The sequence below is a fragment of the Archocentrus centrarchus genome, chromosome 18, assembly GCF_007364275.1.
Source record: "Archocentrus centrarchus isolate MPI-CPG fArcCen1 chromosome 18, fArcCen1, whole genome shotgun sequence".
NCBI classification, from domain to species: Eukaryota; Metazoa; Chordata; class Actinopteri; order Cichliformes; family Cichlidae; genus Archocentrus; species Archocentrus centrarchus.
In genome coordinates, this window is record NC_044363.1 from 17,403,881 (window position 1) to 17,423,140 (window position 19,260).

General features: G+C 39.1%; 1 protein-coding gene and 1 long non-coding RNA gene across 2 annotated transcripts in view; both read right to left on the minus strand.

Annotated features, from left to right (window-relative positions):
- Nucleotides 1-16,032, minus strand: part of LOC115797050 (Fc receptor-like protein 5) — a 36,073-nt gene extending 20,041 nt beyond the window's left edge. The window contains exons 1-6 of the mRNA XM_030753529.1: nt 15,964-16,032; nt 15,557-15,592; nt 15,124-15,390; nt 14,584-14,853; nt 14,184-14,465; nt 14,048-14,050 (exon numbers count right to left, since the gene is read on the minus strand). Of these exons, the coding sequence (XP_030609389.1) occupies nt 14,048-14,050; nt 14,184-14,465; nt 14,584-14,853; nt 15,124-15,390; nt 15,557-15,592; nt 15,964-16,000 (895 nt within the window). The 5' untranslated portion in view covers nt 16,001-16,032. The remainder of the gene's footprint in view (nt 1-14,047; nt 14,051-14,183; nt 14,466-14,583; nt 14,854-15,123; nt 15,391-15,556; nt 15,593-15,963) is intronic.
- On the minus strand, nt 1,315-4,143 carry LOC115796966 (uncharacterized). The gene is made up of 3 exons (XR_004021373.1): nt 4,077-4,143; nt 3,903-3,965; nt 1,315-1,449 (listed from the first exon to the last, which is right to left on the minus strand). It is a non-coding gene; the product is annotated as an uncharacterized LOC115796966 (long non-coding RNA).
- Nucleotides 16,033-19,260: the final 3,228 nt, after the last annotated feature.

Consider the following 19,260-nt stretch of genomic DNA (forward strand, 5'->3'; position numbering starts at 1 on the left):
TTTGTTTTCTGTGAAATGCTCCCACACCTTTGACAGTCTGTCTCCATTTTCCTTCATTTTCTCCACCCTCTTCTCTGTTCCACCATCGTGATGTTGTTCACGTTACTTAGTAGTAACTTAGTATTGTTGTTATTGGCAGACAAAGGAGGCAATACTGCCTCCATAGATCAGGATTACACTCACATTGGCTTCTTTTATTTTGCCATTTTTATTTGAACTTTCTCTTCATATTTTTCAGTTTCCACCAGCACATGCTCTATATTACCAAAAGTATTTGCTCATCTGCCTTCACAAGCAAATGACCTTGACTGACAGTCCATTTTCAATCCATAGGGTTTAATTGGATGTCAGCCCAACATTTGCAGCTATAACAGTTTCAACTCTTCTTGGAACGCTTTCAAACAGGGTTTTTGGAGTGTTTTTATGGGAATTTTTTGACCATTCTTTCAGAAGCTCATTTGTGACATTAGAGTGCAATCAGATTGTCATCAGTTTAATTAAAACATAATCAGCAATCACTGCTTTGTTCACTGTTACATTAGATTAATGCTAACTTAGACTTAAAATGCATTGGGAACCCTGACACATGCAAAACTCAAGAAAGGGCCAGGAGCACAGAACAATTCAAGGTTTCACCACTAGCCCAAAATGTGCCGTTATGAATTGTTTCTGGTCCATAAAGAGAAATTCATCGTTAACAAAAAAGGCTCATGGGCAGTCACATCAATATTAAATACATTAATCCATATATTCAAATCCATGCAGTGTATATCATGTCATTCCTTGACATAATGTCAACAATCTTAGGCATTAAAAATGTTCAGCTACATTTAAAGCTACATTATCAGATACTACACATCATGTCTTTGAAACAAAAGCTTAAACAATAAATACAGAATGACTGATTACAGAGAGAGTGAATACTAAAAAGAAACACACATTTGTGCAACAAAGAGAGCATTAAGTCTATGTTAAATAATTTGATGTTATTTCCAACCAATACAATGAAGTAAATCATAAACATTTCAAATGACAACACTAATACAACCAGTGCATGTAAAAGTAGTTAACAAACCTATCAGAAACTGTAGAAATAAGCATTTAATAATGTTTGAAAGGTTAAAAAAAATTCTAATAATATTTCTACTTAAAATTTCCCTTTAAAGAAGAAAAAAATAAAATAAAATTCTAAATTCTAACTATAATGTGATACCTGAAACCTTTATAGTGTGTTTGCTATGAGTATTATGACTGCGATAGAGATATATATAAAAAAAATTATTCATTACAAACACTAATCTTTTGTCACCTTGTTAAAAGTTTTCTTGCTATGGTCAAAACACACACTGACAGTCAATCACCATCTTTCTTCATGGTTTGTATAACTTCCATATTGTCTCCTCAAAAGAAGATGTCATTAGTTGTTTGTCTCGTGTTGCCGATGATGACCTGAAACACATAAAAAGAAAAAAATATACAGCTTTTATATATTATATATATATATATATATATATATATATATATATATATATATATATATATATATATATATATATATATATATATATATATATATATATATATATATATATTTGCAAATCATCATATTCTGTTATTTATGTTTTACACAATGTCCCAACTTCATTGTAATTGGCACTGTGTGTGTGTGTGTGTGTGTGTGTGTGTGTGTGTGTGTGTGTGTGTGTGTGTGTGTGTGTGTGTGTGTGTGTGTATAAATGGAGGCGCCAGGCTGAGGGGCTGCTGCACCTCACAACCAAATAAGTCAGGACCCAGGGAATACTTCTGTTTTGCCTGCCTCTTACCTCATTATTATATAACTGATTAATTAATTTTTGTCAAAAAAATGTTGTAATGGTGCTGAAAGAAGGAGGAGGAGATCACCAGAAAAACAGAGAATGTGAGAGGAAAAAGATAAAAATAGGTGTATGCTGTGCACACAAAAACTTACATTACGTATTATTAGGGAACCGTTCTGGCTGCTTCATTTTCCATTCAATATAAAGCTCTTTGAAACATTCAGTGAAGTTGTACTGTAATGGTTATTTTCCATTTTGTTCAGTAGGGTACAGTGCTCTCCATTTAGAGCTATTCTGTGTGCATTATGCCCACATTCATATAGTCATATGTCTGAATACTGAAGAAAAAAAAAGTTGGCTAGGGCTCACTAACATTTGTGGCCATAGGGCCTCTTACTTGATGATCCAAGCATGTTGGGAAATATGTGCAGCAGGACGTGACAAAGGTCTGATGGCCAAGAATGAAAGTAATTCTTCAACAGAAATAAGTGTTCACTTTCCACAAGAAGGACCCACTGGACCTACATCACAAAGGTCACCCACCTTTCTGAAGAGGAAGGCTGGGGTATTAAGACAAAGATACACTATACTGCCAAAAGCGTTTGCACAAATGAACTTCTTAATCCATATGGTTTAATATGATGTTGGTCCACCCTTTGCAGCTATAACACTGTCATATCTTCTGGGAAGGCTTTCCACAAGGTTTTTTTTCCAGTAGGACATTTGGGAGGTCTGACGCTGATTTGGACGAGAAGGTTTGGTTCACAGTCTCTGCTCTAATTCAACTTAAAGATGTTCTCTCAGGTTGAGGTCAGGACTCTGTGCAGGCAAACTTTCTCATCCATGTCTTTATGATCCTTGCATTGTGCACAACCCCCGCCAACTTTACACTTGGCACAATGCAGTCCAACAAGTACCGTTCCCCTGGCAACTGCCAAGCCCACACTCATCCATCAGATGGAGAAGCTGGAGTGATTCATCACTCCAGAGAAAACTCCTCCACTGCTCTAGAGTTCAGTGGCGGTGTGCTTTACACCACTACAGCTGACACTTTGCATTGCGCTTTGTGAGGTAAGGCTTGGATGCAGCTGCTCAGGCATGGAAATCTATTTGGCATTTTAGTGTGCACTCAGTTCTTGGCTTTAACAAAATTAGTACATTAAATCCACAACACTGAAAAGCTGTAAAAATGACTCTCAGCCTAAAACAGAACTGCGGTACATTAGAAATATATAATTAATAGGGGTGGGTCTTTAACGGGTTAATTTCGATTAATTAACGAAAACGAAATTAACAAATTAAAAATTTTAAGGCATTTTAATCGCACTTTGCACCGGAACGTTTCTCAGTGCACGAGTTCCCGGCATACAGATTATATCGATGCACGATGTCAAAAATTCATTGGCCGCATCCTTCGAAAGACCCGGCCCACGTCCTTCGCAGCCCACGAAGACCGCAAAGGCCGGAAGTGAGCAGCTAACCTTCATATCAGCGTCACCTGCCCTCACCTCTGCGTAGCTCATGTCGCCTAGCAACGTGAGTGCGAAGCACAGCTGTGTAAAGCAGCTGGTTAAACGGAGAACGAACTTTTTCTCCTTTTTGTGGTTTAATTTTAAGTCTTTAATTCAAAATAAGCTGTTAAAACAAGCATAACACATTTCAGCATCAAGGAATACAGCTGAGAGAATGATTAATTTCCAGCTATATTAAGTGAGACATTAATGTTGAATAAAACTATCCAGTTATGATGCTTAACTTTAATTTCAGGTGTTTGCTTATCACAGGAGCACTTCCACCCTTCATTGGTCTGTGTAGTAGACTGGTGGGAAAATAAACAACATTTTGAAGTTTAAGCTTATGTATATTAATTCATTCATCAACCAAACGTAAATTAATATTTCTCATGTTAAATATTAAAATATGATTAAAATGCGATTAATTTCAATTAATTAATTACAAAGCTCCTAATTAATTAGATTATTTTTTTAATTGAGTCCCACCCCTAATAATTAATATTTATTATTAATAATTAATATTATTGTAAGTATTAATAATATACAAAAAGAAGATGTAACAGCTAAATACCTGTGGCTGATTTCAGATTCACATTTTTGTAGTCTGAGCTCTCCTCTGGGTCATCATGTTGCCCTGTTAAGGTGATCAAATAAAACCATTTAAAAGCAAACACCCTCTGTCACATTTAGTGATCATAATTATCAATTATTTTCAGCTTTAATATGTATTGTTTTGTTCACTCACTTGGCTTGTTAATAACTTTGAGATGAATCACAGATGAGACATTGGCGTAATCACCGTCTCTTTGATCTGAAATAATGTTATTGTTGATTTTAATGATAATCAGTTGTTTTACAATCACACATTTTCCAGAGCTATATATTAATTAAAAAATTAAAGTGCATACTGTACCATTTTCAGTGTTTTCAGAGCCTCTGATCGTCTCATAGACAGAACGATCACCTGCAGGTCAGAGAAAATCAGTCACCTCATGTCTGTGATACTAATTTAAACATAAGTATTCTTGCCAGTCACATTTATATTAAATTTTATTGTTTTAACTTTATTTAATTTAACAGTGTTAAAGCCGCAGCAGATGTAATAAGTACAGTCTTGATGCAAACCATCAAAATATTTTAAACTAGATGAAAGACTAACCATGAAGAAGAGAGGAGTACACCTGCTGTTGAGTTTCATGCTGACTGACCCTCTGATCCTCAGCAGAACCTTTATGAAACATTTGAAATAAGACATTTGCTTTTACATGGTTATCAATTATACATTACTGGGAAGCGTTTTAAGACCACATGTTGCATCTGTGTATTTCAATATTTAAAGAGTAAAATATCTCATATAAGAAGAATAAAAGTCTCACCTTTGCACTTTCTGTACAAGAGGAGGAAAATAAAAATGATTCCAGAAATGAGCCCAACGATCACCAGAATAAGAAATGAAAGGCTTTGAAGACTGGACACAGCTATTGGAAATAAGAAACATTAACTTTTAATAAACTGAAGTGAATTTGGAAGCTGTTTTACTCACATATAACTACATTATTGATGACAAACCATGAAGCCCTCTTTTATGGTCATATTATTGTGCAATAGAGAAGGTACCCACTGCAAACACTTTTGAACAAGCTGTTTACAATAAGCCTTGTAAAGTAAAGGTTTTTGATCCTGCTCACCTTTAACTAACATCCAGCTCTGTGGTGACTCTCTTCCTGAGTATTCACACTTGTAGAAACCTTCATCAGACTTTGACACTGCAGAGATCTTCAGCTCCTCTCGGGTATCATTTTGAATAAGTTTGTCATTGTGGTAGAAAAACACATTGGAAAATATTTTTTGTGTCCTCAAACTGCAGCTCAGATTAACAGAAGCTCCTTCAGTCACAGGATGAACAGGACTCACCAGGATAGGACCATCAGGCTCATCTGTGAAACACAGTTTATGAATTGGCTCTGCTCTGAGCTCTCACAGCAACTTTATGAATGAGGAAATGAAAGTGAGTGTCAGTCAACTGGAATAGGCTCCTGGGCTTGTTTATTAATTTAGACTAAATTAGAATAATGTATTAAAATCTTATTGGACTGCACTTTTTAAACAGTAATCTTAATAAATAAAGGTCTGATAATGCAGATATTGAATCTATTACAATTCATTAAATTGAGCACTAATTTATGGGCAGTCAGAGTGCATATTGTGCTGCTAGGGCCTAAATCTTCTGAACAAATGATGAAATTATTTTGATCCGCTTTATCACATTCAGTGATGTACACCAGGTTATTAGGACAATCAGTAACATACCCTGTAAAGTGATGTTGACCGCTTGACTGAACTCTTCTGATCCAAACTCACACCAGTACACTGCAGTATCTGACTGTGATGTGTTGATGTTGCATGCGGAGCCAGTCGTTGTCCTACAGTCAGAGGTCAGTCGGCCGTCCTCAGAGAGCTTCCTCACTCTCCACTCAGCAGAGTTTCCCTCACAGGTCAGTGAGACAGAGTCAGAGGTGAAGTGTTGCACTCTGTCAGGACTCACTGTGAGAGACGCTGCTGAATGAACATCTGGAAACATGCAGGGAGGAGACAAAGCTCAGAGATGTCAAATATTCCTTTAATTTTTTGGGGGGGTATTTTCTGCAAACAAGTTAACAAGTGGCAGTGTTTAACTATCTAAAAATTTCAGGTGCATCTCTCAGGTCTTGTGTCAGGGCTTTGCTGGATTTTTTTCCTATAACTTAAAGTTACAGTGTGTCAGATGTTCACAGCTAGATGTCAGTAGATGGCAGACTGCAGTCAGCTGAGGTCTTTTTTCTTTCATGTGCACAATTATAGCTATGGCGACTGCTGTGGAACAAACATGTTTTAGTCAGCCAAGAGAGATCAAAAACATTAAATTGAGACTGTATCTCATAATGGGTGAGGTCGGTGTGTTTCTTCTACTCTTTGGACTGGATCCCAATCTTCTCTAGAGTTTTTCCCTATTTCTGGAAGGCTGTCAGTCCACTGTTTACCTCAGCTGTCAATGCTGCATGAGAAGCATCCCCCTATATTTACTCCAGAAGAGGCCATAAAACTTAGTGAAATGAGTCCAGAATAGGTCGTTGAGTCAGCGACGCTGTTTCTACTGCTGTTAGTGAAATTGTCTTTGAAGAGGATGTAACATTTTTTTGACTCTGACGTCAAATGTGATTGGACGTGAAGGAGATGTCCTTCCCACCCACTGCATACGAATGTGGTGGGGAAACATAGCAGCTTCCACAAACCTGCTTCTATACATTTTTAAGAGATATATTATAAGTATAATAAATTATTATATAAATTATCGAAAGATGTAATTAAACAGTAATCATTGTATAATTATGAGTAAAATATTCTTATGTTTCTATTAAATAGCTTCAAAAAAGTAAAGAATGTACCTTTAAGGACAAGAGTTTCAAATACAGATGTGTTTGTTTCTTTTGTTTGGATTTTTTTATGGAGGGGGTTAAAGCCTGACATTTCTTCTGTTGCAACAGTATAATTTATATCTATCAGAGTCAGCTAAAGATTTGGAAACAAAATGGTCAGTTGTATTTGCGACAGGCCATTGGTAACAGTGCCAAAAGATGTAATTTAAAATTTAATTTAAATTTAAATTCTGTGTTATGTGCAGACACAACACTGGCTCATCAGGTGCTTTTTTTTTTTAATCACTGAATGATTAATAGATCAGTGTGTCTTAAACACTATTGTGGCTCAATAATGATCCTCAAAACCAATGAGCTGCCGTGAGCTAAACATGGGAGAAAATTTCTGATTTGGCTTAGACCGGCCCCCAACTATGTCTTAAAAGCATTTGACACCATCGTACTCTTATTCAGTGTGGACATACCTTTTGCTAATAATACTTTTATACTTTGTTTACATTTCCTTTAGTAATGATTAAATTGCAAAGCTCTTACTTATCATTTTGCAGTTTTAAAATCTGTTATTTCACTTGAGTGCTTTTTAAAACATGTTTAACCAGCATAGAGGCTACAAATTTAAACTACTGTGCAGCCTTTCAGCACACCTTTAATCTAAATATCTAAAATGCTATGATGCAGCCTAAAATGGACACTTGCTGCTCATCCAACACTTCTCGGCCTTGACGTTTGCTATTTTATCAGATTAAGGTGTCATGACTATGGAGGACCAAAATGACATAATTAAAAATAAAAGCAGGAATATATATATCAGAATCAGAATCAGAATCAGAAGGTTTTTATTGCCATATGGGTGAACAGGTTCACAGCATTAGGAAATTGCTGCGGTACTTCGTGCTTACAGAAAAAAACAAATAAGTATAAAAACTATAAGACAATATACAAGTATACAAATTGCAAATATACAGAGATATTAGAGCTATAACTATAGCACAATATTACAAAATTACAAAATATACAGTGCAGAGACTAATTAAAAGATAAAAGAATGTAGACTATATTCCACTAATATGTACATCAGTGCAATCAGACAGGTGCATAGACATAGGGTCATCAGCGTTTGTGGAGGGTGGTGGTAACAGTCTTAGGGTTATTGTTCATGAGTCCAACAGCAGAGGGGAAGAAACTGTTCTTATGGCGGGAGGTTCTGGTCCGTATGGACCGTAGCCTCCTGCCTGAGGGGAGAGGGTCAAAAAGTCTGTGCCCAGGGTGAGAGTGGTCGGCTGTGATCCGACCTGCACGCCCCAGTGTCCTGGAGGTGTACAGGTCCTGGAGAGATGGGAGGTTACAGCCAATCACCTTCTCAGCAGAGTGCACAACGCGCTGTAGTCTCTGTTTGTCCCTAGTGGTGGCTCCAGCGTACCACACAGTGATGGAGGAGGTAAGGATGGACTCAATGATGGCAGTATAGAACTGCACCATGGTCCTTGCTGGCAAGTTGAATTTCTTCAACTGCCGCAGGAAGTACATCCTCTGCTGGGCCTTTTTGATGACAGAGGTGATGGTGGGCTCCCACTTGAGGTCCTGGGTGATGGTAGTTCCCAGGAAGCGAGAAGAGTCCACTGTGGTGATGGGGGTGTCAGTCAGGATGATGGAGGGTAGAGGGGCTGTGTGCTTCCTAAAGTCCACTATAATCTCCACTGTCTTCTGGGCGTTCAGTACCAGGTTATTGTGGCTGCACCAGGACGCCAGACGTTTGACCTCCATCCTGTAGGCCGACTCGTCCCCGTCTGAGATGAGTCCGATGAGAGTCATGTCGTCTGCAAACTTAATAAGCTTGACAGACTGGTGGTCAGAGGTGCAGCAGTTGGTATACAGGGAGAAGAGCAGAGGAGAGAGGACACAGCCCTGAGGAGTGCCAGTGCTGATGGTCCGGGAGTCCGAGACATTCTTCCCCAGCCTCACGTGCTGCTTCCTGTTCATCAGGAAGTCAATGATCCACCTGCAGATGGGATCTGGCACGTTCATCTGGGACAGCTTTTCTTGGAGGAGATCAGGGATGATGGTGTTGAAGGCAGAGCTGAAGTCCACAAACAGGATCCTGGCGTAGGTTCCCTGGGAGTCCAGATGCTGTAGGATGAAGTGCAGAGTCAGGTTGATGGCGTCGTCCACAGACCTGTTGGCTCTGTAGGCAAACTGCAAGGGGTCCAGAAGGGGGGCTGTGAGGGACTTGAGGTGGGACAGCACCAGACGCTCAAATGACTTCATGACCACAGAAGTCAGTGCCACAGGTCTGTAGTCATTTAGTCCAGTGATCCTTGGCTTCTTGGGGACAGGAACAGTGGTAGCGGTTTTAAAGCAGACAGGCACGTGGCAAGCCTCCAGTGAGGAGTTGAAGATGTTCGTGAACAATGGGGCAAGCTCGTTAGCACAGTGTCTCAGTGTGGCAGGTGAGACACCATCTGGACCTGGAGCTTTGTGAGCTTTGACACTCCTGAACTGCTTTAGCACCTGGTCCTCCTGAATACAAAAGACTGTGGGGGTGGGGGAGGAGGGGGACTCTGGGGTGGGAGTCCTTGATGATGTGGGCTTCTCTGAGGTGTGGGGAGTGGGGGAGGTTGGGGGGTGAATATTTGTGTTGGCTGTATTGTAGTTGGGACTGGTGGAGGTGTGAAGGCTGCTGAACTGACCATCAAAACGACAATAGAACTCGTTCAGTCTATTTGCAGTTTGTAGGTCGTCTGTGGAGTGGGGGGTTTTAGGCTTGTAGTTGGTAATCTGCCTAAAACTTTTCCATACAGAGGCCGCGTCGTTCTCTGAGATCTGCTGCTGTATATTCTCAGAGTGATGTGATCTAGCAGTGGCCACTTCCTTGCTAAACCTGTACTTGGCCTCTTTGTAGCAGTCTTTGTCCCCACTTTTAAAAGCCTCCCTCTTCTCTATCCACAGCTGCTTCAGTTTGGGAGTAAACCAGGGTTTGTCACTGTTATAACACACCCTGGTGCGTGATGGCACAATGCTGTCCTCGCAGAAGTGGATATACGAGGTTACAGTGTCCGTGTAGTCATCCAGACTGTCACAGGCAGCCCTCATTGAGTCCCAGTCTGTAGTTTCGAAGCATGTGCGGAGCTCCTCCACAGCCTCACGGGTCCACTGCTTTGTTGTCCTCACCACAGGTTTTGAGAGCTTCAGCCTCTGTCTGTACGCGGGGATCAGGTGGATCATGTCGTGGTCAGAGAGGCCGAGTGCAGCGCGGGGCACTGCGTGATAAGCCCCGCTTATCGTGCTGTAGCAGTGGTCTAGTGTCTTCTCCTCTCTGGTCGGACATGTGATATATTGTTTATATTTGGGAAGTTCCTGTCTCAGGCTGGCTTTATTAAAGTCCCCAAATACGATGATAAGAGAGTCCGGGTATGTCCGCTCCATGCACAGAATCTGCTCTGTGAGCGCGCACTGGGCCTCGTGCACGTCCGCGTCCGGATATAATGTATATTGTATATATTTTGTTTTTCCTTTTCCTTATACATGTGTTTTCATCAAGAAATGTCTGTATTTTCTTTTTTGTTTTCCTTACACATGCCTTTTCGTCAAGAAATATATATATATATTTTCTTTTGCCTTTTCCTTATACAAGCCTTTGTTCTTTTTACATTTCCTCGTCTCTTCTTTTTAATTTACCGTATGCATTTCTGCCTCATTATGCAAACGAGGAGGGCTGCCTTGTATTTGAAAAAAATGTACAGAGTGATGTAGTGACAACCGACAACAGCACAAGTTGAACACGAGCTCATGTTTGAACTAATAAAGCCGCCCATTACAGCACAAAGTAACACAATTTTGTCATTAACTCTGGCTCTGACTTTGGGTAACTGGAAGTATAAAACCATACAGTGGAAGTAGCAGTCTGTCACGGCAGCCTACGTACTCTCTTACAGAAACCTGTGGATATCCTGATTGGTGCAGTCCACTGGCTGTATAGAAGATGGGCCATTGGGCCGCCCCCTCTAAATTGTGGACTGATCTCTTAGAAAAAAAAATCCAACAGCATTGGCCCCTGAGGACTGTCGGCCCACCGGGCAACTGGCCAGTACATTAGATTACCTGTCCAGCCCTGATAAATACTCACAAGTACCTTCAAGGCTTCTTTGATATTTTTATTTATCTTTAACAATGAAGGTGCTCCAATAAAAATATACATACAAATATATTAAAACCCACACAAAATATAGTGTCTGTGTATAAAATCAGTTAATAGAAAATTTCGCTCCCATAGCTCACCCCACGCCATTATTCCAGCCATCACCCTGTGAACACTTAAAAATAACCCCAAAACACACCCACAGTGACAAGAGCCAATGCTGTGCCCATAATTCACTCCTACAAACACAATATAACAGTCATCTGAAAATAAGTGAAAAAGCTGCTAAAGAAAGACTTTCAGAAAGCCTGGAGAACTATTGCTCATGACCACTTTTAAAAAATTAAAAAAGTCTTGGTATTTGGAAGAAAAATATAAAAAATAAGGGGTTGGCTCAAGACTTTAGCTCAGTACTATACATATCTTTTGTCTTCCCTGCTTTCACCACAATTAAAAATAATTTTTAAAGAAAACAACAGGAAAATTAATTTTGGTTTGATCATAGTGAGAAATTTAAAGACAGTCTTCTGTTCATACATATTCACTGTATCTCAGAAAGAAAGAAAGATATTGGTGAATAACCACGATGTCATAACATCAGCTTATTGAAAGAAAAAGGAAGGTGAAACATTTGCACCTTGGAAACTCAGCACAGTGTCTAAATGTCACTATGAAGTGTCCCATCCCCAGTGTTTGGTGTTTTCGAGGAATAACTTCAGCATTCAGCTGTTTCCAGTTATAGTCTAGTCTGTGTTATATTAATTTTTTGTATATTTTGAGAAAAATCTTATGCAATAAAATTTTTTGTCTCCCATATCCAGCATTTGGATCCACACTCTCTCTCAGCCACACAGCTGGAATATGACCCACATCTCTGTGCAATATTATACTATTCATACTGAACAATATCTGTCACTCCTATATTCTGTAAATCCAACATTCATTCACCAAGTGCAATACTCACCATCTTCATTATTATATGTATACATTTTTTTTACAATGTATATATTTTTATACATTCTCTTATTTTCTGTATTTTTATTACATTTTATTTTCTGTATATATGTATATTTTATTTTCTGTATATTTTATACATACTCTTTTACTTTATGTATATTTTAGATTATAATAGATTATTATATTTCTATTTTAGAAAGTTTGACTTTCTATTACATGGCACTGAACAGGAGTGGCCCTCCAATCTCATTGTACATCCTGTATAATGACAATAACGGCATTCTATTCTATTCTATGTAGGAGTAGGTAATGATTTATAAATAAGTAGACATGGATAATTTGAATTTATTACATAATATTATACTACAGTATATTTCTAACTAGCTACTTTCTTTATAGATGTAACAATTTGAAAGAGGCAGATTTGAAATGTAAAAGTGAGGTCAGAGGTCGAATGTGGCATATTTTAAATTTTTATATAGTGCTTTCTTTATGTTGACAACACACAACACACTTGTAAGAATCAGAGTTTCTATGTTTTAAGGCTTTTTGTCAATTTTTGACCAATAAATAGTGAAGTTCATCTTGAAGACCTCTGTGGATGTACAGTAAAGCAAATGTTAATAGACTAACATGACTCCAAGCTACACCCCTGCAAGTTTTATCAGAATTAGTTTAAAACTTTTCGAGCTGTCCTGTTTACAGACAGAATGACACACAAATGCTACAAAAACATGACCTTCTTGGTGGAAGTAACTGAAAGAGAGAAACTGATAAAGAAACATAACATCAGTTTAATGAAACTGAGAGAAACAAACTGACCTGCAGACCAGACAAACTTTGGTTCACTGTGATCAGTGTGATACTCTGGGTCTCCTCTTCCAGCTATACACACATATCCTGCTGTGTGTGTCTGTCTATCAATAATGTAGGAGTCCTGTGCAGTCCCACTGCCATCAGGTAGCAGCTCATAACTGTAGGATTTCTCTGATAGATCAGGAACAGCTTTATACCAGTAGAAGCTCCATCCTGCAGACGGATGTTCAACCTCACAGTTCAGAGTTACTGAGGCTCCAGGACTCAGCCATGATGGAGACACAGTGAGGACAGGACGGGGTTCATCTGTTAGAAAGTGATTTTTGCATAATGAAAATATGTTACAGTGTACATATGATTATTCCTAATCCATTTCACTATTACATTTATTTCTATTTATAAATGACTTCTTTCTTGTTTTCTAAATGATGCTTCTGTTGAAGGTACCACTAAGCAATAGATTCAGTGTGGCACTGAGTTTCTCGGCTGTTATGAAAAAGAGGGATATCTATCCATCTACTCTATATGAAAGGATTCATTATAAGGGAACTGTTTCTGTGAACTGTTAAGTCACACTTAATGTAAACAATCAGTTCACTGCTGAAGGACACACAGTGAAAGGTTAAGACCGCTCTTTCCAGTTTTTGGAGTAGATAAAAGAAAAAAAAATCATCAGGTACCACCACAGTTTATTCTTTTCCTTTTCTCATTTAATTTCATCTACAAGTTGTTCTTGTTACACATTAAACCACACATTAATACACAAGAACCTACTGTGATTGTGAAATGTAATAATAATGAATTAAAGAATTCTTTGTTGTGTAAAATGTTTCTTTCATGTCAGAAATATGTCAAAGAAATCACAAAAAATACCCAGAATCTGTGTTCACACTGACAACTTAAACAGTTTTGGTTAGAAGTCACTAATTCTTGATCCATAATGAGTGACACATGCAGAGCTATTTGTTATTTGCTTATTTTTAAATGCCAACTTCTGCACCAGGCATGCTCACCTATGAAGTCTTTACATGATTACAGCGTCAGTTCAAACATAAAATCTGACCTATGCATCTCCACAAACACACAATCACAATGACAGATAATTCACCAATGACTGGCAGGCACAGCCAACACAATCTGTCCAATATAATTTTCTTCCCACAGAAATTATTTAGACTTTTTTTTTCTTAAAACTTCCTTCCCTCTATTCTCCCCCATCTGTTGCATTGCTCTGATGCTCTGTCTTGCTAATGACCTTTGCTTCTTCTTTTAATGACCCTCAGGGATCAGAATACATCTGTTTATAATATTTCTGTTTGTTTCTTTCATTGTTTATTTATTTCTCCATCACTCAAGTGATGGAGCAACAGATCAGCATTGCTCTCCCTACACCAGCTGAACATTAATGACACAAAATGTCTGACAAACTGTCTACAATGAGCTGCTATCAGCTGCAGCTCTCTGACTAATAGCATGTTTGTACCATTGTGACATGTTAAATGTAGATCACACAACAAACATGACTTACTTGTTACTGACAGTGTGAAGGCTTCACTCCACTCTGTTGAAGAATATGAGTCATCTCTGCGTCGACTCTTACACATGTAGTCTCCACTGCTGGACTCAGAAACTCTGAATGTCAAAGAATTATTGTGTGTCCACTGTGTGGTTTGTCTGGGTCCTCTCCATCCATACTCCCACTCAGTGGGTTCACCTCCTTCCTGCACCTCACATGTCAGAGTGATCGTCTCACCGCTGAATATCTGAGGCCAGTTGTGTTGTTGTTGTTTTACAGCAACTTTATTGGAAACTGTTTACAGATGTTAACAGTTGAGATACAAACAGAAACATGAAATCAACAGAGAAAACTTAACATTGTATGTTTGCTAATCATGATTGAATGTTTCAAACTAAATTACTGAACTCACAGGTTATCTCAATGCTGACTTCATCACTTTTATCTGTGTAGTAAACTGGGTTTCCTCTTCCTCCTCTGCATCTGTAGATTCCTCCTTGAGATACTCTGATAACTCTGTTTGGTTGATCATCTCTTCTGTTTGGAACTTCAGTGGTTCTTTGGGTGCGTCTGAACCACTCATATTTCCACTCAGCAGATCTCCCCACAGAGCAGGTCAGTGTCACACTGCCCCCTACTGGTATGATTGTTGTTCCTGCTGTCAGTGTGGCCCTGGGTTTATCTGCAGTTAAGACAAAGATGGAAAATATGTGAAGATGAGTCATGAAGCCATAAACATAATAAAAAATGTAACATTTTAAAATATGTTTGATGCAACTTTCCATTTGCAATAAAACTACATATATTTTTTATTGAGAGCAAAGTAACAGGTAAAATACAGACGTCCTGGTTAAAGTTTGAAATTTCCCAGCATCAGCAAAAGTTTCCATGACAACATTAATTAAATGAATTCTGGGATTGTAAATTTATGTGTTTCTCACTGAGGACTTACCTGATACAGTTACAGAGACAGTGTTACTGCTCTTTGTATAATTTGAGCTCTTCCTGCGACCAAAGCACTGATATTCACCACTGTCACCTGCATATGTTATTGGTAATCTGTAGTCTTTGTATGTTTTGTAGAGGACAACATCTCGACCATCCTTGTAGAGTTTGTAATACCAGTCAGTGTCTGCTCCTTCATTCATGTCACACACGAAGGTAACAAACTCTCCAATGAAAAAACTGGACCAGTTGGGTTCAATAGTTAACACAGCATCTAGAATCCAACACAAACAAAAATTTTATGCACTATAGGAGGAAACATATGTGGTTATACTGTATGTTCATATATTGACAAATAATATGATTGATGCAGCAGGCTGAGATGAATCTTTATTACTAAATACAAAGAAAGAAAAGAAAAAGTGAAAGTGTTCAGTCACCTTGAGTGTGTCCAGTGCAGAGGAGCGTACAGAGCACTACAATAAAAGCAGAAACTTCAGACATCATCAAACTAAAGACACACTCAAATATGGCAGAAATAAAACACTTGGGCTTTTAGCAGTGGCTGCTGTGATTGGCTGCATTTTAGATTAAGATGTAAAATGCATCAAATGATCACAGATGCAGAAACAAACCTTTCTTAGATAAACTAAAGCAGCTCCACTCTAATCTGAGTCAGTGCACTAAAATCTAATCCAGGCTACAAACAACCATGTTGATAACAAACATGAGAGTCCTCTGTTCAAATGAACTGAAATGCTCCAAATGACTGATACTCTGTTCTTCTCACTGAAACATGTTTATCAGTCAGTATGAATCAAACTATAGAAGTCAGTGATGTACTCACAGAATAGGCCCAGCTCACAGAGCAAAGTGGGTCCCATCCTCACATCCAGCAGCGACACGTCTGAAAACTTCTAAAACTTGCTGTAAAGAGAAAGAGTGAAGCAGCAGCTACGACACACCAACAACTGTGACAACACAAAGACTTTTTTAACTTCTCTCTGCTTCCTTCCTTTGACACAGAAATGACACAACTGAGCAGGTCTGACCACAGCATGCGTGACATGTTTATCCTCTCCTGCTGCTGCAGAAACATATCATGAAATGGCCTTGTCTCAAAACAATTTGTAATTTTACAAACCTCCAAATGCACAGAAAAATTCATAAAATAAATAAATATCAATAAATGAATAAATAAAGTTTCACAGGAATTAATATATAATATATAAATAAATAAACAGGATGAGGAACATTTTTCACCCCTGGGCCAACAGACTGTTTAACACTACACAATAATACACTATAATAGCTTCACAGACTCACTGATCACTTCTTCTTCTGACTCTCTCACTGTACTATATTAGTACGTTCAGGATACCATAACCGTCCTCTGTGCAATAACTGGCATTTGTGCAATATTGGTATATTTTGTATATTTGTCACATATTTATTCACCTGTAAGTGCTTGTGTTTTTTGACATACCTATACATACACATACATACATTTTTCTTATTTTCTTGTTTAAGTTTTATAAGGAAAGGCACTGAACTGTGGCAGTTGCTACATTTTCCTCATTTTCTGTGTTTGATGTTAATAATAGCTTTCTATTCTGTTCTATTCTATTCTATTCTATTCTAAATAGATCTAAACAGTAAAATCAAACTCCCCTCTACCACTGCTTGCATCCTGCAACGAATTAAAGGTGTTTGTGCCTCCTGGGAATTCATTTGAACACTCTGGGAGATGGAGAACAGGCAGAAGTTAGACTCTCCTTATGGAAACTTTTTGTTTTACTGTTTTCCTGAAGTTTCTTATAAGTCTTCAAATTACTAGGAAATATCGAGCGAACACTAAGTAGCTTACGGTGGCCCTGAAGTGCAAACCACATCAACAAATCACTAGTCACAACTACAAAATTTAAAACACAACAACATATCCAAAACACGACATCTTACAAAAATGCAACAACATTAACTAAGCACAATTACAAATTACAAAACACAGAGACATTAACAAACCGGAAGAGGTAGGTCCCAGTGGGAAAACCTTGCTGATTGGACGACGCCACTTTTGGCTTTTGAACCGGAAGTTAGGGCATTTGCTCTTTCAATGTTTGGATAGGCGGGAAGACAGTCACCGTGCTATGTATTACCGTAGCTGCGGAAAAGAGCTAGTTGTGCTATCACCAGTAATATTCATGCTATCAACAAACGTGTTAAAGCCCTAACCACCAATAACAATTACTAATAATAAGTGATGTAGATGTATAAATGAAGAAAGGTGGTTAAAAGCATCAACGAGCAAGAGACCAGACTTTTCCTGTTTCCTTTATAGATATAATCTTCCAGTGGGCTGCTGCTCCGTTGCAAGGAACATGAATCACAGATGATCCACTAAAGGCAGCTGCACAAAATCATTTAATTCTACAATAAATACATTTCCATCTACAATGAATAAAGTGTGTACAGGGTGTACTCCACCTCCCAGCTGGGATAGAGTCCAGCCCACCTATGACCCTGTTATATGTGCAGAAAATGGATTCATGAAGAAATATCAGCTCATAAACAGTGATGTCATACTGACTGATAGTAAATGTTTACAGCACGTGTTGGTAATCTACGCACTGTAACTTGTGTGTATATAAGGTTGCAGGTACAAAATACATTTCACTGTGCATTGTACTGTGTATAACTGTGCATGTGACAAATAAACACTATCTTATCTTATCTTATCTTAAAAATCTGTAATTTTTCATTTTAATTAAAGCCAAGCTTCAGTAATGTAAAGTATCCTATTACATCACTGCAGACTCTTAACATTTGGGTGTGGTCCTAAATTCACCAACAGAAAGTGAGCAAACTTGAGCAAAAATGTGCCAAAAAATACAGAAGTGAGTGTGAAGCAAGATGAAGTCCAGCCCCCTCTTCCAGCTCACCTCTGCTGCCTTAAAAGTTCCTGTAACTGTTGCATTGATAGAGATGTCGTTGTATGATTGCTATATTTGTGGTTTCCTGGTGCATGTCTTTATATAGTTTTTAAACAGCAGCCCAACAACGTGACAGAGGTGTGATGGTGCCATACTAGAATTCACATTTTGTAACCACAAAGTTGAAAATTTCTTATTTTACACTTTATGTGGACAGAAGTTGAAGAGGAAGAAGAAAATGTGTAAGAAAAGACAGAAACATGATGAAGGCTTTGCTGCTTGGGGCCCAGTTACACTTGTCGATTTAGTAGATTTAAACAAGCAAAAAAATCGGTAGTTGCATTTAAAGCTTGAGCCGTGCATACTGTGTAGTTAAAGTAACATGATAATCCTCTATGTTCACAATATTGTATAATATAATTTAGGAAAATGATTTCATAGTTATGTTTTACAAATATGAGGCACTGCCTCTCTGGGGATCCTTGGGCAGTTCCTCTGGGCCTGCCCCGCCGCCTCCACCGATCTGCGGGGACCCGGGCCTTCCCCTGGTACCGGGTCTGGGGGGGTAGGATTGGGGGGGTCGGGCTGGGGAGGATGGGGGCATTGTTGGCGCTGCCCTTCCCCTCTATTCTCCCCCTGGGTCGGATTGGCTTCACTTGTCACTCTTCTTTTAATGCACAGCACTAGCTTAGCACACACACGTAAGATTAATAATAATAATTGTATTTATGTAGATAGCCGGGGATCGGTCCGCCAGGGCCTCCGCCCTCGGCCACCGCCCGACACACATTGCACCCGACCCCTACGACACCTCCTGCGGGTGGTGGGCCTGCAGGAGGGCGGGCCCATGTAACCTCTTCGGGCTGCGCCCGGCCAAGCACCACGAGCTAATGCCTGGCCACCAGACGCTCTCCCTCGAGCTCCCTCCCCAGGCCTGGCTCCAGGGTGGGGCCCCGGTAACCCTATCCCGGGCAGGGTAAACTGTTCCCTTGTTTTTTCACTCATAAGGGTCTTCTGAACCGCTCTTTGTCTGGACCCTCACCCAGGAATGTCACCTCTCTGGTGGGGAAGGAGCCTGAGCTAGTGCGTGAGGTTGAGAGATACCAGCTAGACATAGTTGGGCTCACCTCAACGCATGGCCTGGGCTCTGGAACCAGTCTCCTGGAGAAGGGCTGGACTCTGTTCCAGTCTGGAGTTGCCCTCGGTGAGAGGCG